The sequence below is a fragment of the Hibiscus syriacus genome, unplaced genomic scaffold (assembly GCF_006381635.1).
Source record: "Hibiscus syriacus cultivar Baekdansim isolate YM2019G1 unplaced genomic scaffold, ASM638163v2 tig00117034_pilon, whole genome shotgun sequence".
NCBI classification, from domain to species: Eukaryota; Viridiplantae; Streptophyta; class Magnoliopsida; order Malvales; family Malvaceae; genus Hibiscus; species Hibiscus syriacus.
Genome location: NW_024063533.1, coordinates 6,555,829 through 6,572,785, shown reverse-complemented (window position 1 = coordinate 6,572,785; position 16,957 = coordinate 6,555,829). Strand labels below are relative to the sequence as shown.

The 16,957-nt window shown below is 29.3% G+C and overlaps 1 protein-coding gene across 2 annotated transcripts; it reads right to left on the bottom strand.

The window, feature by feature from the left end:
- Nucleotides 1-13,551: 13,551 nt before the first annotated feature.
- On the bottom strand, nt 13,552-16,375 carry LOC120196415 (phosphoglycerate mutase-like protein 4). 2 transcript variants are annotated; one of them, XM_039198225.1, is made up of 7 exons: nt 16,164-16,375; nt 15,990-16,068; nt 15,189-15,239; nt 14,981-15,091; nt 14,673-14,804; nt 14,168-14,243; nt 13,552-13,904 (listed from the first exon to the last, which is right to left on the bottom strand). In XM_039198225.1, exons 1-7 carry the CDS (start codon nt 16,181-16,183, stop codon nt 13,684-13,686), a joined length of 690 nt encoding a protein of 229 aa, XP_039054156.1. In that variant the 5' UTR covers nt 16,184-16,375; the 3' UTR covers nt 13,552-13,683. The 2 variants fall into 2 exon arrangements, with proteins under 2 accessions (XP_039054156.1, XP_039054157.1); XM_039198226.1 differs by having other exon boundaries at nt 16,182-16,375.
- Between the last annotated feature and the right edge of the window lie 582 nt (nt 16,376-16,957).

Below are 16,957 nucleotides of genomic sequence, written 5' to 3'. Positions count from 1 at the left end.
TCCAAATTTAAATGCATAAATAAAAATGAAACAAAAGAAATTTAAGATTTTCCTTTTTAAAACACATTTTTTGAATTTTAAAAGGAAAAACAATAATATTTAATTATTTCTTATCGAGAATAAATTACCTCTTATGTCTTAAAGTTTTCATTTCTTACTTCAATCGAAATAGAGAAAGATTACTATTTCGTTCTAAATTTCAATATTAATTCGAGTGCAATTTATTGTTTGAAATCATATTAAAACATATACAAGAATAAAATAAAAGTTCAATATTTACAACAAACAAATATGATTAATTAATTATCTTACCAACCATTAATGAGAATAAGGATTCCCAATTATTTAAATACATCAAGGAGAGACCTTAGATTCGATTTAACAGTCTTTTCTCGGTGAATTTAATTAAAAGAACATGGTCTTTTTCTCAATCCCCAAATTTTAATGTAATCAATTTTATTAGTTTCACTTGGTAGGATACCCTTTTATTTTAAGAATATTGAAAGTGACCTCTTATTCTTTAAGACATACACTTCCCTTAATCTCAAAACAAACGGATAATCCTTTAGTTAAATTATTTGAATCGAGTCGATAAATGCTTATGAGGATACCATGCAATTAAATCCTAAACATATATTTAACAAAATACACAAATATTTCATAATATCAATATATATTTTATATACAGACAATATTGCATTACAAATATAGGACTAAATAATAAAATTGAAAATTTTAGTGTCACACCAGCAAATCAAATAAATAACATAACATATAATACAATAATTATACATTACAATCACTAATAGTGTAATAAACCCATATATTTAGGACCAAAATGAACATATTTAACATTATGTGCTAAGATTATAATAAAATAAATAAATAAGCTATAGGGACCAAATTAAAATAAAAAAGGAATTACATGATTAAATTAAATTAAATAAAAAACATATCGGTGACAAAAATATAAAAACACATCGAAATTATAGGGCTAAATAATAATTAGTCATTTTTACAAGCCTAAAATACACTAATAAATAAATAATGCAAAAATTGCAAAATGAGTCCATCAAATTAAAATTAAAATAAAGAATCACTGCAAGTGACCAAAATGCAAAAACATGCTAATCTAGGGGACCTAATCGTGATTATACCAATCAATATATAGCAGGAGTAAAAAAGTGGTAAATAACAGATTTGGCCCTCTCAGGTGACCAAAGTTAAAAAAACACGCTAAAACTAAAGGGATCTAAGCGTGAATAACCCAAATACTCCTATATAAAACATACTTCTCTTTTTTTTCACCCATTCTTAAAAAAACTCAAAAAATCTCTCCCCAACTCTCTCTCCCTCTCTCGGCCAGCCCCTGCCGGTACCTCCCCCGCCGCTCTAGCCACCGCCCATGGTGGTCGGAAATCCCAACCGAATCCAAAAAAAATTACTAAGTTCTAGGGCCTAAATCTCCTAACCAAAATCCTAAATACCCAAAAATAATCACCCTTCGACTCCTCTATCTCCGACCACCATACCGACGAACAATCCCTGGTTTGACTCCCCTCTCATGTAACTATTCAATTCCCTTACTCTCTTTTTTTAAACTAAAAAATATTTACCTTGAATTTTTTTTCTTTATTACTTCGAATCTGAAGGAAAAATACCCCTTTTTTACATTGGTTTTCGAGCACTCCAATCGGGGGCTATTACAAGTTGCTTTCGAGTTTTTATAACCCATGTTTACAAGCTTTTCTTAAAATAAAAGTGTCTCCTTTTCAAATCTGATTTTTGTTTGCTTGTTTGGTGATGAGGAGCATGGTGGTGGCTAGGGATGTAAAATCGGGTAATCGTTCAGGTTTCAGTTGGATCCTGTCAGGTCGGGTAAAATCGGATACAGGTCAAGTCAGGTAAATTTGATTCTTTGACTTGGATCAGGTCTGGTCTAGGTCAAAACAAGTCAGGTCATATTCAGGTTGATTTGACACCAAGTACAGTTCGGGTTCAGGTTGGGTTACTTTCAGTTCGGATCGATGTCAGTTCAGGTCTGGAGCAGTTAAAGACCATGTTAATTTAGGTTCGGATAGACTTAAGGCGGATCTCGTTCAGATTGGGTCACGTCATTGGCCGATAAAATTCAGGTCGGATCTCTATCATATACGAATTGAGTTCAAATCGGGTCAATTTTTATTTTTGGATTAATTATTTTCTTGTTTCATGAACATTGAATTGCAATTTGTAATTGTATATGATTTAGAGTAAATTACTAAGAATATAAATAATCATGGATCAATTTTACGAAAAATAAAAATTTAAGAACTAATTGAACAAATATGAAATTACAAGTAAAAATTTGAATAAATTTAAACAACACGCATTGATGAGGGACCAAATCGAAATAATTTTAAAATGTGAGGTTGAAATTAATACAAAAAAGTACTAAATTATACCCATTTAAAAAGTTATGGGCCAATTAAAAAATATAAATAAATAATAAGTATGGGTCAATTTCATATGCAAATATAATTTTAAGGACTAAATTGAACAAATATGAAATTACAAATAAAAATTTAAATACATTAAACAACATAAAGGGATCAAATCAAAATAATTGTAAAATGTGAAGAAAATCTGTAAAATGGACTAAATTGCATTCATTTCAAAAGTTGAGAAAAAATTGAAACAACTATAATATATATATTATATAATAATATAATATATATAACCTGTATAGTTTATATTTATATATTTTATATGATCTAGATATATTATGTATAAACTATATATACCATGAACTATATATAAACTACATAGTTTATTAATATAAATTATATAGTTTATATATAAATTATATATGAATTATATATAAACTATACAACTTATATTTATATATTATGTATAATTATAAATAATATATACTATGTATAAATTATATAGTTTATTAATATAAACTATATAGTTTATATATAAATAATATATATGGTTTAGGGTTAATTTATGAAATTATATATAAACTATATATAAACAATATATACTAACTTATACTATATGTAAACTATATATACTATATAGTTTACATATGAACTATATATACTATATAGTTTACCTATGAACTATATGTATAAACTATATATATATATAAACTGTATAATATATATAGTTTAGTAGTTTACATATGAACGATATATATAAACTATATAGTTTATTAATGAACTATATAAATTATTTATATAGTATATACTACATATATAAATTATATATATAAACTATATATACTATATAGTTTACATATGAACTATATATATAAACTATAATTTATATATAAACTATATACTATAGTTGATATTTATATACTATATAATATATATAGTTTACATTATTACATATGAACTATATATATATAATATATAAACTATATAGTTTACATATGAACTTTATATATAGTTTATTAATGAACTATATAAACTATTTATATAGTATATGATATATATATAAACTATAGTTTATATTTATATACTACATAATATAGTTGATATTTATATACTATATATTATATATATAAACTATATATACTATACAGTATAGTTTACATATGAACTATATATAAAAACTATAATATAAACTATATAAACTATAGTTTATATATAAACTATATACTATAGTTTATATTTATATACTATATACTATAGTTGATATTTATATACTATATAATATAATTTATACTTATATAATTTATACTATATAAATTCAAAGTATATATTATATTTATGATTATTATGTAGTTGAATACATTAATTAATAAATTATTTATATAGTATATATTACATACGTAGTTTATATATACTATATAGTTTACATATGAACTATATATAAAAACTATGTATATAAAATTTATGGCATATATAAATTATATATTATATAGTTCATTACTATATTTATATATAGTATATATAAACTATATGGTATATATAAACTATATAGTTCATTAGTATATATAAACTATATAAACTATAAAAATTATATATTATATAGTTCATTAGTATATATAACCTATATATTAATTTATTAATATAAACTATATATTAATTTATTAATATAAACATATATATAATTGAAAGAATTAGAAAATATATAAGAATCATATTGAACAAATTTTAAATATGAAGCTTAAATCAATAAATTGCAAGAATGAAGCTTAAATTAATAAATTGCAAGAATGAAGCTTAAATTAATACATTGCATCATTAAATTTGGACTAAATTAAACAAATTTAAAACTAGGAGACAACACTACAATGCCAAATGTAGTTAAAAAAAACATGATGGTCAAAACCCAAACCCAAAACCCAAACGAACCCGTATAAAAGGCAAAAAATTTCCATTTTCAGCCATTTTCCTTTCTTTTCTCATTTTTTTATTTTGTTGTCTCTCTAACTCTCTGATTCTCTCAAAATTCTCTGACTTCTCTCTATAAATTCATTTGTGTTCATCTTTTTTCATCTGTGTTCATCCCAAAAACCCTCCTTTGATCTTCACAAATACTAAAACCCAAACCATTTCGTGTTTTTTCAATCAAACACCCAAAACTTCAACCATTGTTCATCTGTGTTCATCCCAAAAACCCTCCTTTGATCTTCACAAACACCAAAACCTAAACCATTTCATGTTTTTTTTCCGATCAAACGCCCAAAAATTTAACTCTTGTTCATCAGTGTCCATCTGTGTTCATCCGTGTTCTTCCCCAAACCATTATTTGATATTCACAAACACCAAAACCTAAATCCATTCCTTTTTTTATCAAACACCCAAAAATTAAACCCTTGGTCATCAGTGTTCATTCGTGTTCTTCCCCAAACCCTTACAAACACCCAAAACTTAAAACCAACTTGTTTTTTTTTTATCAAACACCAAACCTAAACATTAGTTCATCCTTGTTCATCCCAAAACCCTTCTTTGATCCTTAAAACACCAAAAATCGAAACTCAAACTGTTTGTTTAGATCAAACCCACCACTGTTCATCTTTTCTAGCCCTAACCAGAACCTAAACCTGAACCCAAACCCAAACCCAAAATCAAACCCGAATCCAAACCTGAATCCAAATTATTCAAAACCTTTATTTTTTTCTACGGTTTCATGGATAGTTTGTCTTACGAGTTGAATTATCTAGGTATTTTTCATTCTTTTTTTCCTTTTTTATTTTTATTTTAATATTCTAATTAATATATTTTTTATGTTTTGTAGGAGAAAACCCAACAGATCAGAATGAAGAACATTTTGAAAGAGGTAAACTGCCCATTCATTTTTTGTATATGTTATATATATATATATATATATATTTAAAAAATTTAATTTTTGTATACTAACCCTGGTTTTTTTTTTTGCAAGGTGATGTAAATGATCTACTATTAGAAGCAGTTGATATCAATAAATCATCTAAGAGGAAGGCTAAATGTTCAGCCGAGTTCGGGAGAAGAACTTCTCCTGTTTGGGAGCATTACACCTTCATCAAATCTGTCAATGGTTTTGTTTATGCCGAGTGTAAGTATTGCAAAAATAAAAGGTATAAAGCTAATTCTTATATTGGTACATCTAACCCTAGAAGGCATACTGAGAAATGTCAATCTTATAAGGAATATCTTGCTAAAAATCCTACTTTGGTAAGTTTTTTTTATCAAAACAAATATTGTGAATTGTTTGTTAAGGCTATCTGTGTCATGGTTATGCATATAGTATTATTGAGCATGAAATACTTAGGGATTTGCATCGTTACCTTAATTCTTCTGTTAAGGATATATCTAGGTATACTTTTACTAAGTATTGCATGTTGGAGCATGAAAAGCATAAAAAATTTCTACTTGATTCAAAGCATTCTGTTTCAAGTGTTTGTTTTACATGTGATGGTTAGTCTGCCTGCAGTTCACGTTCTTATTTTGGTCTGCCTGCAGTTCACATTTACCATTACACTTGATAATGCTTCTACAAATGATAAAATGGTCAGGAGACTGAAAGATGATTTGAATGTCATTTCGCATCTTCCCTGCAATGGTAAGTACTTCCATATAAGGTGTGTTGCCCACATTTTGAACTTGATAGTTCAAAAAGGTTTGAAGGTAATTGATTCTTCAGTTATTAAACTACGTGAGATTGTTAAGTTTATTGAATCTTCTAACTCTAGACTTTGTGCATTTGAATTAGTTGTTAAAGAATGTGATTCTTCTTTCTCTGGTAACTTGATGATTAATAGGGCACTTGAGGCTAGATTAGCAATTAAATTGTTCGTTAATAGGAAAAATGAGTTGGAATTCAATACTAATCATGAGTGGGAAATTGTTCAAACAATCTACGATTTTCTTGAGCCTTTTTATGAAATTAATACTTTGTTCTCTGGTTCTAAGTATCCCACTTCTAACTTGTATTTGGCTAACGTTGTTGCAATTGAAATATTATTGTGTGATGCTCATAATGATCCCTGTGAAGGTATTTCTACAATGGCAGGACCCATGTTTGAACTATATGAGAAATATTGGTTTGATCACTCAATTATTCTATGTTTTGCTATTTTACTTGATCCTCGATATAAATTACAACTTTTGAAAGAGTTGTACAATGTTCTTTATGTTAAGGATGAGGTTCAACGGAGGGTAAGTCTCATTTATAATGAGTTTCTTGAGTTATATGTATTTTATTCAAAAAAAAATACACCTTATGGTTCTTCCTCTTCTTGTTCTGTCCAAAGTTACACATCCTTAGGCAGAAGTGACTCAATTTCCAATCAGCCTCGAACATTTCAAAAATCATATCTATTTCAGGTTAGTTATTATAATTTCGAGTTGAATTTTATCTTATTTATTTTCTGTTTTCATTTACTAATTTTTGTCTTTTATTTTTCAGAATTTTGATGCCAATGTAGCTGCTTCAAGGAGTGGACGATCTGATGTTGATTCTTACATCAGTTTGCCCCTTTTCCCTCATACTGGAGAATCTGACTTTGATATTTTGGATTATTGGAAAAATCAAAGTATTTCATATTCGGTACTTTCTCGCATGGCGAGAGATATATTGGCTATTCCAATTACTTGAGTTGCATCTGAATCATCCTTTAGTATGGGGTCGAATTTTGAATAAATTAAGAGCTAAACTCTTACCTAAAAATGTTGAGGTTTTTGTAACAACCTGTAATTGGTTGTATGGTTTTGAGTCGGAGGATAAGGATGAAGAATACCTTACTGTGGTTAATGAGTCTTCTATGTAAAGGTATGTCAAATTGTTTTTTTATGTTAATGTCATTAATATTTCAAATTGTTTATTAATTATTTTAATTTTCCTTTTAATTTTTTAGGGTGTCTAACGGTCAGTGAAACCATTGGAATTGGAAATTATGTCTTGTTTTTTCCCTTCAGGTAACTTAATATTTTATATTTATTATGTTTATTTAATGAAAGTTTCAAATAATTCATTAATAATTCTATTTTTTTTGTAGGGTGCCTTACAACAAGCAATAGTTGGTGCTTGATTCTGCTTGATATTACTTGATTCTGTTTATATTATTTTCTTATGTTTGATATTGCTTGATTCTACTTGATATTTGTAAGGGATTGGTAAAGTCATAAATGTTTGGCACTGTTGGCCATCGAATTCCCTTTGGCTTTACCATTGATTGTATGCTTTCTGAATGCATGATGCTTGCTGAATTGATGCAATGATGCTTGTTGAATTGATGCAATGATGCTTGTTGAATTGATGCAATGATGTTTGCTGAATTGATATAGTGATGTTTGTCGGTTGTGTTGTATGTTACTCACTGATGCCTTGTAAATTATTGTTGTTGGTCTGACTTAAATCAATTTTTGTACCTTGTAAATTCTTATCTAAATAGTTACTCATGTTAAATTATGTTGGTGGCATTTTGACTTTTAAAGCTAGAAAGTTGCCCATAATTAAACATGTTGGCAGCATTTAGGTATAAAGGCTCAATGATGAAATTTCTAGTAGTAAAGTTAGGCTTTTATCCTTTAAAACCATAGCTATAAGATATGAGAGCATTTATTTTAACAAAAATTTATTTTGTTTAGTTGATTTTATTGTAATTTTAGTGTATTAAAGTGTAATAAAATTTATTTATTCATTTATAAATTTTTTTGTTTTAGTATTTGTTATGTTATTCAAGTTTCAAATCTTTAATAAGTTCATCATTTCATCTTATATATATTTATTTTAAAATTTTAATTTAAATTATACTTAAATTATTAATCAATTTTCACATTAAAAGTAAATCAGATTTATGAATATTTTAACTCAATTTATATAATCTAATAAAATCATGTTCAATAAGACAATAACTAAATTTAATTTAATGATTATAAATAAAATTTATAATATAAGAATTACAAATAATATAAAGAATTGGAATTAATATAAAAAACTAAAACCAAATTTAAAAACTAAATTTATAATATACAAATTATAATTAATATAAAAAACTAAATTTCAAAAAGTAATCATATGAAATTAATTATCATAAGTTCATTATAAATTTAAAATAACATAATTATATTAATTGTAACTTATTACTTATAAGTCAAGTAAATATCAAGTCATGTAAATATCAGATCAATTTAACAAGTCGAATCATTTACAGGTTGAGTCAATTACAAGTCAAGTTGAAAATAGGTCGAGTAATACCAGTTATTTACTAGGTTAATCTTGGATTAGGGTTCATATCAGTCGAATTCAGTTTGGGTTCGGGTATCATAATTTCGGTTCAATTCGGGTTCAGGTCATTCTCAAGTTGGGTGCAGGTAGGGTTCAGATCTACAATTTCAAGATCCAACTTGGGTTCAAATCAACACCAGTTCTGACTCGAGTCGGTTTCGAATCACCACAACGCAAGTCAAACACAGTTTTGACTCGAGTCAATTTCAGTCAGTTTTACAGGTCGGGTCAGCTTTTTACACCCCTAGTGGTGGCGTGGAGTGTTGGTGTAGCAACAGTAACCTGGCGTAGAGGCTACTGGAGCTTGTTGATGGCAGCAACAGTAACTGGGGCTTTGAATGCCCCAGATATTAAGGGATACACGTTCCCTTCTCTTTTTTATTATTATTTTTATTATTTATTTTTTTATTATTATTATTTTATCATGGGTAAAATTATTGATTACATGGGTGCTAATATTTCCTAATACATAATCGACTCTTGAACCCGTTTTCTAATTTCGCAAACCAAAACTGGTATTTTAGTAAAATCAAATTGTCATTAAAATTACCTGATTTTATATGGTTCAATCTCAATTTAAAAATGGTTGGTGACGACTCTCATATTTTTTAAAGCCAGTCGGACCTAAGGCTTAAGGATTGATCCAACATACATGTACAATTTTATTTAAATTTCTATGCATAAACCAAGTAACCTCAATGGTAAAAAAATTGTTATTATTTTTTGAGGTCATTAGTTTGAGCATTATAAATTTGATGGGTATGGATGTTCAATTTCAAATGATTTAGAATTATTTTTGAACATATATTATATTTTATTGAACTCAAATTAATCAAACAAATACATTTAAATTTTTTAATTTAATATTCATTTTAGATTTCATTAATTAATTGTCTAAAAATATTAAATTAATATATAAATCATTTAAATAATGATTTGTTGATTAAATATTTATTTTAGATTCTATTACATTTTAATTCAAAAATTTTAAATTAGTTTTCAAACGACTTATATCAAATCATGATTTCTTAAATTAATATTTTACTTTGGAACCAATTAAAACTTTCCAAAGTTATTAAATTAATCGGTAAAGTACACAAATGGTCTCTCGACTATAGGATGCTACTTTGTTGAGTCCTCTGACTATTTAAATTTACAAAATGGTCATTTTACTATTCAAATATTCCAAACTCGTCCTTTTCATTAAAAAATTAGTGTCTATTTGAAGTGGACATTAACATGTTCACTAATATATGATAAAATATTATCTCGGAATTGTTTTAGTTGTACTTTGTAGATTGAATATCTGTTTACATTATATCGGCGAGCTAGTGCTTGAAATATTATGTTGGCGAGTCAATGCTTAAAAGTAACGGTGATGCCAGTAAACATTATTAAAATATAATTTTATCATATCTCGGTCAGCAGGTTAATATCTAGCTCAGAAAGGTGTCAATTTTAACGGAAAAGGACGGTTTTAGAATATAAATAGTCAGGTAATCATTTCGTAATTTTTAATAGTCAAGAAACTCAACAAAACATCTTATAGTCGAAGGACCATTTTATAACTTTTAATAGTTAAATGACTCAACAAAGTAACACCCTATAGTGAGGGATCATTTGTATACTTTACCATAAATTAATTTCTAATTCATTTTAATTCCTTCAAGAAAATACATTTACTTAAATTCAATATAAAATAAGTTATTTTTATAATACAAAATATTTATTTTTATTTATAATTTAAAATCAAAATATTATCTAAGATATAATATCATTTATAAAATGGTTTAAACTAATATTCATTCAAATAACTAATATGTTATTATTATTTTTAAACTCAATAAAAATATTATATTTATAATTGAATATTAAACATCAAATTTATAATTTTAATCGGTACTAAAACTTGTAATGAAAATTTATTTTTCTTATCAAATAGTCACCTTACAAGTTTTTCGAGCCTAATCAAAAAAAATATTGTAAACTCAAAACCGTCTTAAAAGTTGAATTCGAGTTTAATTATCATCCCTAAATGGTAATTGAATTCAAATGAAATTGAGCATAAATGATGGGATTGATTAAAAAAAAGATACATTTTTTACAAGAATATATCAATAATTCTATATTTATTTTATTTAACTTATACCAACTCAACCCTAATTAACCCAAAGATCCAATTTTGACATGAACAAAAAATGACTGATCTGATATTTATTCAAAATTGACCCAACTCGAAAAACGATTAACCAGATATTGATCCGATCTAAAAATCAATCGATCTTATATTCATCTGAATCGAAAATCAACTGATGTGATATTAACATCACTCGAACCCGACCCAACTTGTCTTATCATAGACCATAACTCAATCCAAATCAAGTCTAAACCCAAAATGACCCGACTCAACTTATCTTATCATAGACCATAACTCAATCCAAATCAAGTCTAACCTCTACTTAATCCTTTTTTTTAATTAAGTTTCATTTACTTGATAGCTGAATATTAATTTTTCAGTTTTCAAATAATACTAAATTCAACGTCCCACTCCCAATTCTGTGATCATATTAAATTCTTTATTTTGCTTCCCACTAAAATTTGTTCCTATATGTTTCTTCTTTATTTTCGTGACCATCTCCATAAATTACGAATAATATTAGATGCCTTATTCTATTAGTTTTATGTTCTTTCGTAACATAATGACAAATCCTTCAAATTTATACTACTACAATTCTTCAAAATGCTAATCAATTTCGACACATCTCTGGTGAACAATATATGAAACGTATTAAATATTTATATCAATTATAATAATTTAAATGCCATTAACATACAAAACAAATATAACTTTGGATGATTATGCATTTTTCCCTTGTAAAATTGGGGCCAAAAAAAGGTGAGGATAGCTAATCCTTTAAAATGGTTCCCCACCTTTACTGTCCTTTCGTGTGTGTTTTTTTTAGTTCCAAGAAAAATACATAATAATATATCGTAGTAAGCAAAAGCAAAAGGTAGAGTATCTCTTAAATATTTATAGTTTGTGTTCTATTTGTTTTATTTTTTAAATGTCCATAAAATTATGTCAAGTTAATAATCGTTGAATATAAGTTGATTCATTCATATATGTGTATCATACTATATTTGTATAGGGATGGCAAACGGGTACAGTTTTGTGGATTTCACACCGCATCCGCTCTAAATGGAGTGGGGATTGTTATAATTTTAGCGGGTAGTGGACGGGTGTGGATTTATAAAGTGGTACCCGTCGTGGGTGGTGGGCAGGTAATGGGTTTGAGACATTACTCGCCCCGCATCCGCCCGCCCCACATCCGCCCGCCCAGCTAAATATCTATTAAATTTTGGACCATTATGAATTTAGGTGTAATTTTAGAGACTAATTTATAAATTTTAATATTATATAATATATAACATATAATTTAACCAAATATTAAGGATATTTAGTCTTTAATTTGGTCTTTAATTAGGGAAATATCCGTCTCTTTGATTAAACTCATAATCCCACTAACCACGTCACTTTCTATGTTCTTTAGCCCATGCTACCCATCCAAACACAAATTAGCCGTCCTATAAGCATTAACATCAAAAGCAGTAGTTTTCATGTTCTTTAACCCCTCAAAACCCATATTAGGCGCACTATGAGCATTAACATCGAAAGCAATACAACAATCCAGCTCTACGACTACATGCTCCCTACAATCTGTCTCCATAACATTCGTAGAGCCACTCCTTTGACAAATTGAAGCATGCGCTGCTACCCCATCACGAACTGTCTAGGAACCAACTCCAACATCCCATTAGTTTGCTGTCAGGCGAGTCTAGATGGGTATGTCGCTAGTGGGTAGTGGGTGTGAGAATGGATTTGAAAATGTACCCGCATGGGCAGGTGTGAATTTGAAAATTTGTACCCATCATGGGTGGTAAGCGGGTGGTAGATTGAAAAATATTAGGTGGGTATGGGGATGAGAGAGGGGGTATATGCACCCGACCCGCCTGTTTTCCATCCCTATATTTGTATCATACTTTATTTATCATGTTTGTATTATTTCTAATATTATTAAATATATATGGATTAAAATCCATTTATACTGTGTAAAATTCTTTTAATTTTACACAGATTTATGACCATTGAATGAATGAAAATAGATAACTGAGATTAACTTCTTCTTTTTCCCCGTAAATATCTTTTTTTTTTCCTATTGTTAAACTCAATAGTCTATTTTTACTCATCTAACAGTCATAAATCTATGTAAAACTAAAATAATTTTACACAATCTAATTGGATGATCTCTCTCTCTCTCTCTCTCTCTCTCTCTATATATATATATATATATATATAGGACCGTTGGATGAGTGAAAATAGATAGCTAAGATTGACTCATTATTTTTTTCCAGTGAATATCTTCTCATTTCTTATTATTGATCTCGGTCGTCTTTTTTCACTCATCTAATAATCTTAGATTTGTGTAAAAAGAAATTATCCCTATATATATATATATATATATATATATTAAAGATGTTGAACATTGAATTTGACCAACTTGATGATGATGGAGAGGCATAATTGAAATGAAAACATTATATATAGAGAGGTCAAAAGCATGATTGAGTGCATTTGAGGTAAACAAAAGTTATAGTATATGAAAAATAAAGATGGAAGGGAAAGTTTGACCAACTTGAACAATAAGTCAATGAGTAGAAAGAAAGCACGGTAGGTGATAGTCACATCTGCAACGCTTTTGTGTGCTTATAGTCCCACAAATGATCCGCATGCCTGAAACCTGAGCATCTATTTTTATATATATAACAACTTCCCATCGGTAATTAAGATAAACGCTCCCTCATTAGTGAATGTAAGAGCTGTTCCAGAATCAAGTTTAGAAGAAACAATTCATGTTGTTGTCTAAAAAACCAAATTACAAATGGCCAACGTAATGCATATCAAGTATAAACTACAAACTAACCAGATGTTTTGTCCCCTCCAAAACCGGACTTCAGATATCCTGTTTGATGGAGATGACTAACATCACCCCATGATTTTATGGCCCATTCCTCGTCAGACAAGTGAAATATGTTTACTGATGTATTAAGCACCTTCCCTCCCGACTTTCCATTTGGGCAAGCCCGCTGGTAGAGTGATCTAATGACACCGCCATGTGAAACCACAACAACTCGCTCCCCTATCACAGAGACAGAAACAGTTCAGATATTTGAACCTAAACTATATTATCTCATACTGCGGGGATATCGAAAGGCAAATGAGCAAATAAAGTAGATCAAAGACTTGTACAGTTCAGAAATTTACAGAAGCAACATCTGGATATTAGGTGTAATGGTATGTACTGAAGTTTGAATGAGTACTAAAAATTACAGAAACAGTCCATAAACCATATCATTTTCACCTATGATTCAAGAGTTCCCTTTGACAAATTATACAGCATACCTTTATGCTTCTTGCCAATTCTCTGCAATGAAGATGTGCAGCGCTGAAAGAGCTGGTCTAGGCTTTCTCCACCACCCTGAATATTAAGTGAATCAGATTAGGCATTGAATACACACACACACACACACACACATATATATATATGTAATATCCGGGAGAGGATGGTAGACGCAAAATCAAGAAAACAAGAAATAGATTCAATTTGATCCATTACATTGTTAGCATGCTATCAAAACTTGGACCTATGGTCAGGAACAGAAGTTGTTATGTTAACTTAAAGAATTATATGTTATAGAGTCATGCTTCAAATGATTATTACTTGAACATAATTTAGCAAATTATACACAACATTAAAACCCAAAGCCAGAGATTGTCTAGCCAACAGATTACTGATTTAAATAGAGAATATGTGCTAATTATATATATATATAAAACTACCTAAGCAAAGACTTTCTTTCAAGATTCACAAATGTTATCTTTCAAGTTCAAACCAGTACCAACTTACTGGTATATCTTGATCTGTCCTGTGTGATAAAAAGGCCTTGTGAGCTTTGGGACTAAGTTTGGCTGCTTCACGAAATACAAGGCCTTGGAGATCTCCTAAATTCCTTTCCCTTAGGTCTGGGTCTGTTATAACCTGGTTTGCAACCAATAGAAAAGATAAAAGTCCGACATATAATGCCAAACTCTTCCAAGCTCTAGCCAACCTCTATATCATGAAAAAATTGAAACACAATTCTATGCAACTGCCTTTACAACCCCAAAACATATATTTTAACGGAACCACAATAGTTATTGCTTCGAGATTTATACCTCTAACCCACCACATCTAGCTGCGATTGTCTCAGCTGTCACAAGGGCTCGCTTTAAATCAGATGAATATACAGCGGATATCTTAGGCTCCTTTGATAATCGATCAGCCACCTACAGGTGAGAGGCAGGGGACAATGAATGAGCTTAAGGCATCAAAATCAGTCAAGAAAAGTCGTATAAGAAAAAAATTTACAAGTAAATAACATACTAACACTGCTTGCTGTTTCCCAGCTTCATTTAGTTCCACATCCAGATGACCCTATCAAAAGAAAAATTAAGCTAATCAAAGTAGCAAGATACATTGATACATTAACCAAGGCATCCACAGAATAAGAGACGGTATCTGTACAAATCAAACTATGAAATTTGCAGCATCAGCACGTATAAGAAGTAAACTCAAATGATTCAGGAACCTGATTTTATTATTTGTTTTTATGATATAATCTGTCCAAGAAACTTGTCCAAGATTTATCAAACTATGATCAGTATAACAAGCATGAGAATGTAACTGACGGAGCATTGTTGTTCATAATCTTTCATTCTACCATATGACTTTTATATATAATACAGATAATAAATCATACAAATTTAAGCATTTCTTCTATTCATGTGAAATATAACTGACCTAGGCTTCTATGAAGAAGATAAATAACAAGTTCTTTTCTTTCCTATTTGATCAAATTCTGAAATCCCTAATTTTTAGCACCACATAAAATGTGCAACATTTACTTCATATTCAGAATCTGAAAACAAATTGTTACAATCTTACAACATAAAATAAGAATTATTAGTGAATGATAACTCAAACTAGCAAAACAAGATTAAAATCAGTAATCCAAATTAACAAATAGCTCATAGCTCAAGCGCACGCCATATCCCTAAATATTCCGATGGCTCCCAGACAACAATTTCGATTTTTGACTTTTATGTGCAATCCCAAATTTCAAAACATATCAAAATGATTAAAAATATTTTCTGAATAATGTAAATATTCTCGAGAAATTCAAACCTGAATTCTTCTATCCGCGTTCCACTCCGTTTCTCCATGTCGCACCACCACAATCTCAGCATAAGATCCATCCATGCAGCTGTAATTGTAATATAACACAAATTTATTAAACCAAAGAGAGAAAAAGAAAAGTCTCGTTTCTTTAGATTCCGATTCGAGAAGAATGAGTTTCACCTAGAGTTAGAATCAGACATGGAAAGCGAGTGGGGCGGGTTGACAAGGTGAGTTGAGTGGCGAGTTAAGGAAAATCTTTGTTTGGATAGGTTACAGCGGATGAGAGATTTTATAGGTGCAGGAAATTTCACGGACACTGCAATCGTAACTGACCCAGAGAATCATGGAGAAAAAGACCACCTGCTAAACTGCTCTGAGTGCGCACAACGCTCAACTTTGAATATCCCATTTTTTTAGTTGAGTTCTCAGATTTTAAAAAGAGAAAATAACTTCAGTGACCAAAAATTCCATATAATATACGATTTTAACCAATTTTTTCCGGATTTGCCAAAATGACCAACAAAATCACAATGCGATCGCTAATTCGCAACGCGATCTCCATTATCGCAAATTCGCGTTGCATTTTCGCAATGCGATAGTTGAAAATCGCGTTGCGATGGTCTACAGTATCGTTGCGATTTTCCCAATTCGCAATGCGAATAAGTAAATCGCAACGCGAATTGGGAAATTCGCAATGCGAATAAGTAAATCGCAACGCGAATTGGGAAAATCGCAATGCGATACTGACTATCGCAATGCGATAATAAAAAATCGCAACGAGATACTTACTTTCGCAACACGATACTGACTTTCGCAACGCGATTTACATAGCGCCATTCGTATTAACGCGTATTTTTTTTTCAAATTCCAAACACGTATTTTTTCTTAATAAATCGGAAAATGAACCGTCCACAGTAATCGCAACTCATAACCTCAAACCCAAAAACACAACACTCAGTCACATCTCCATCTCT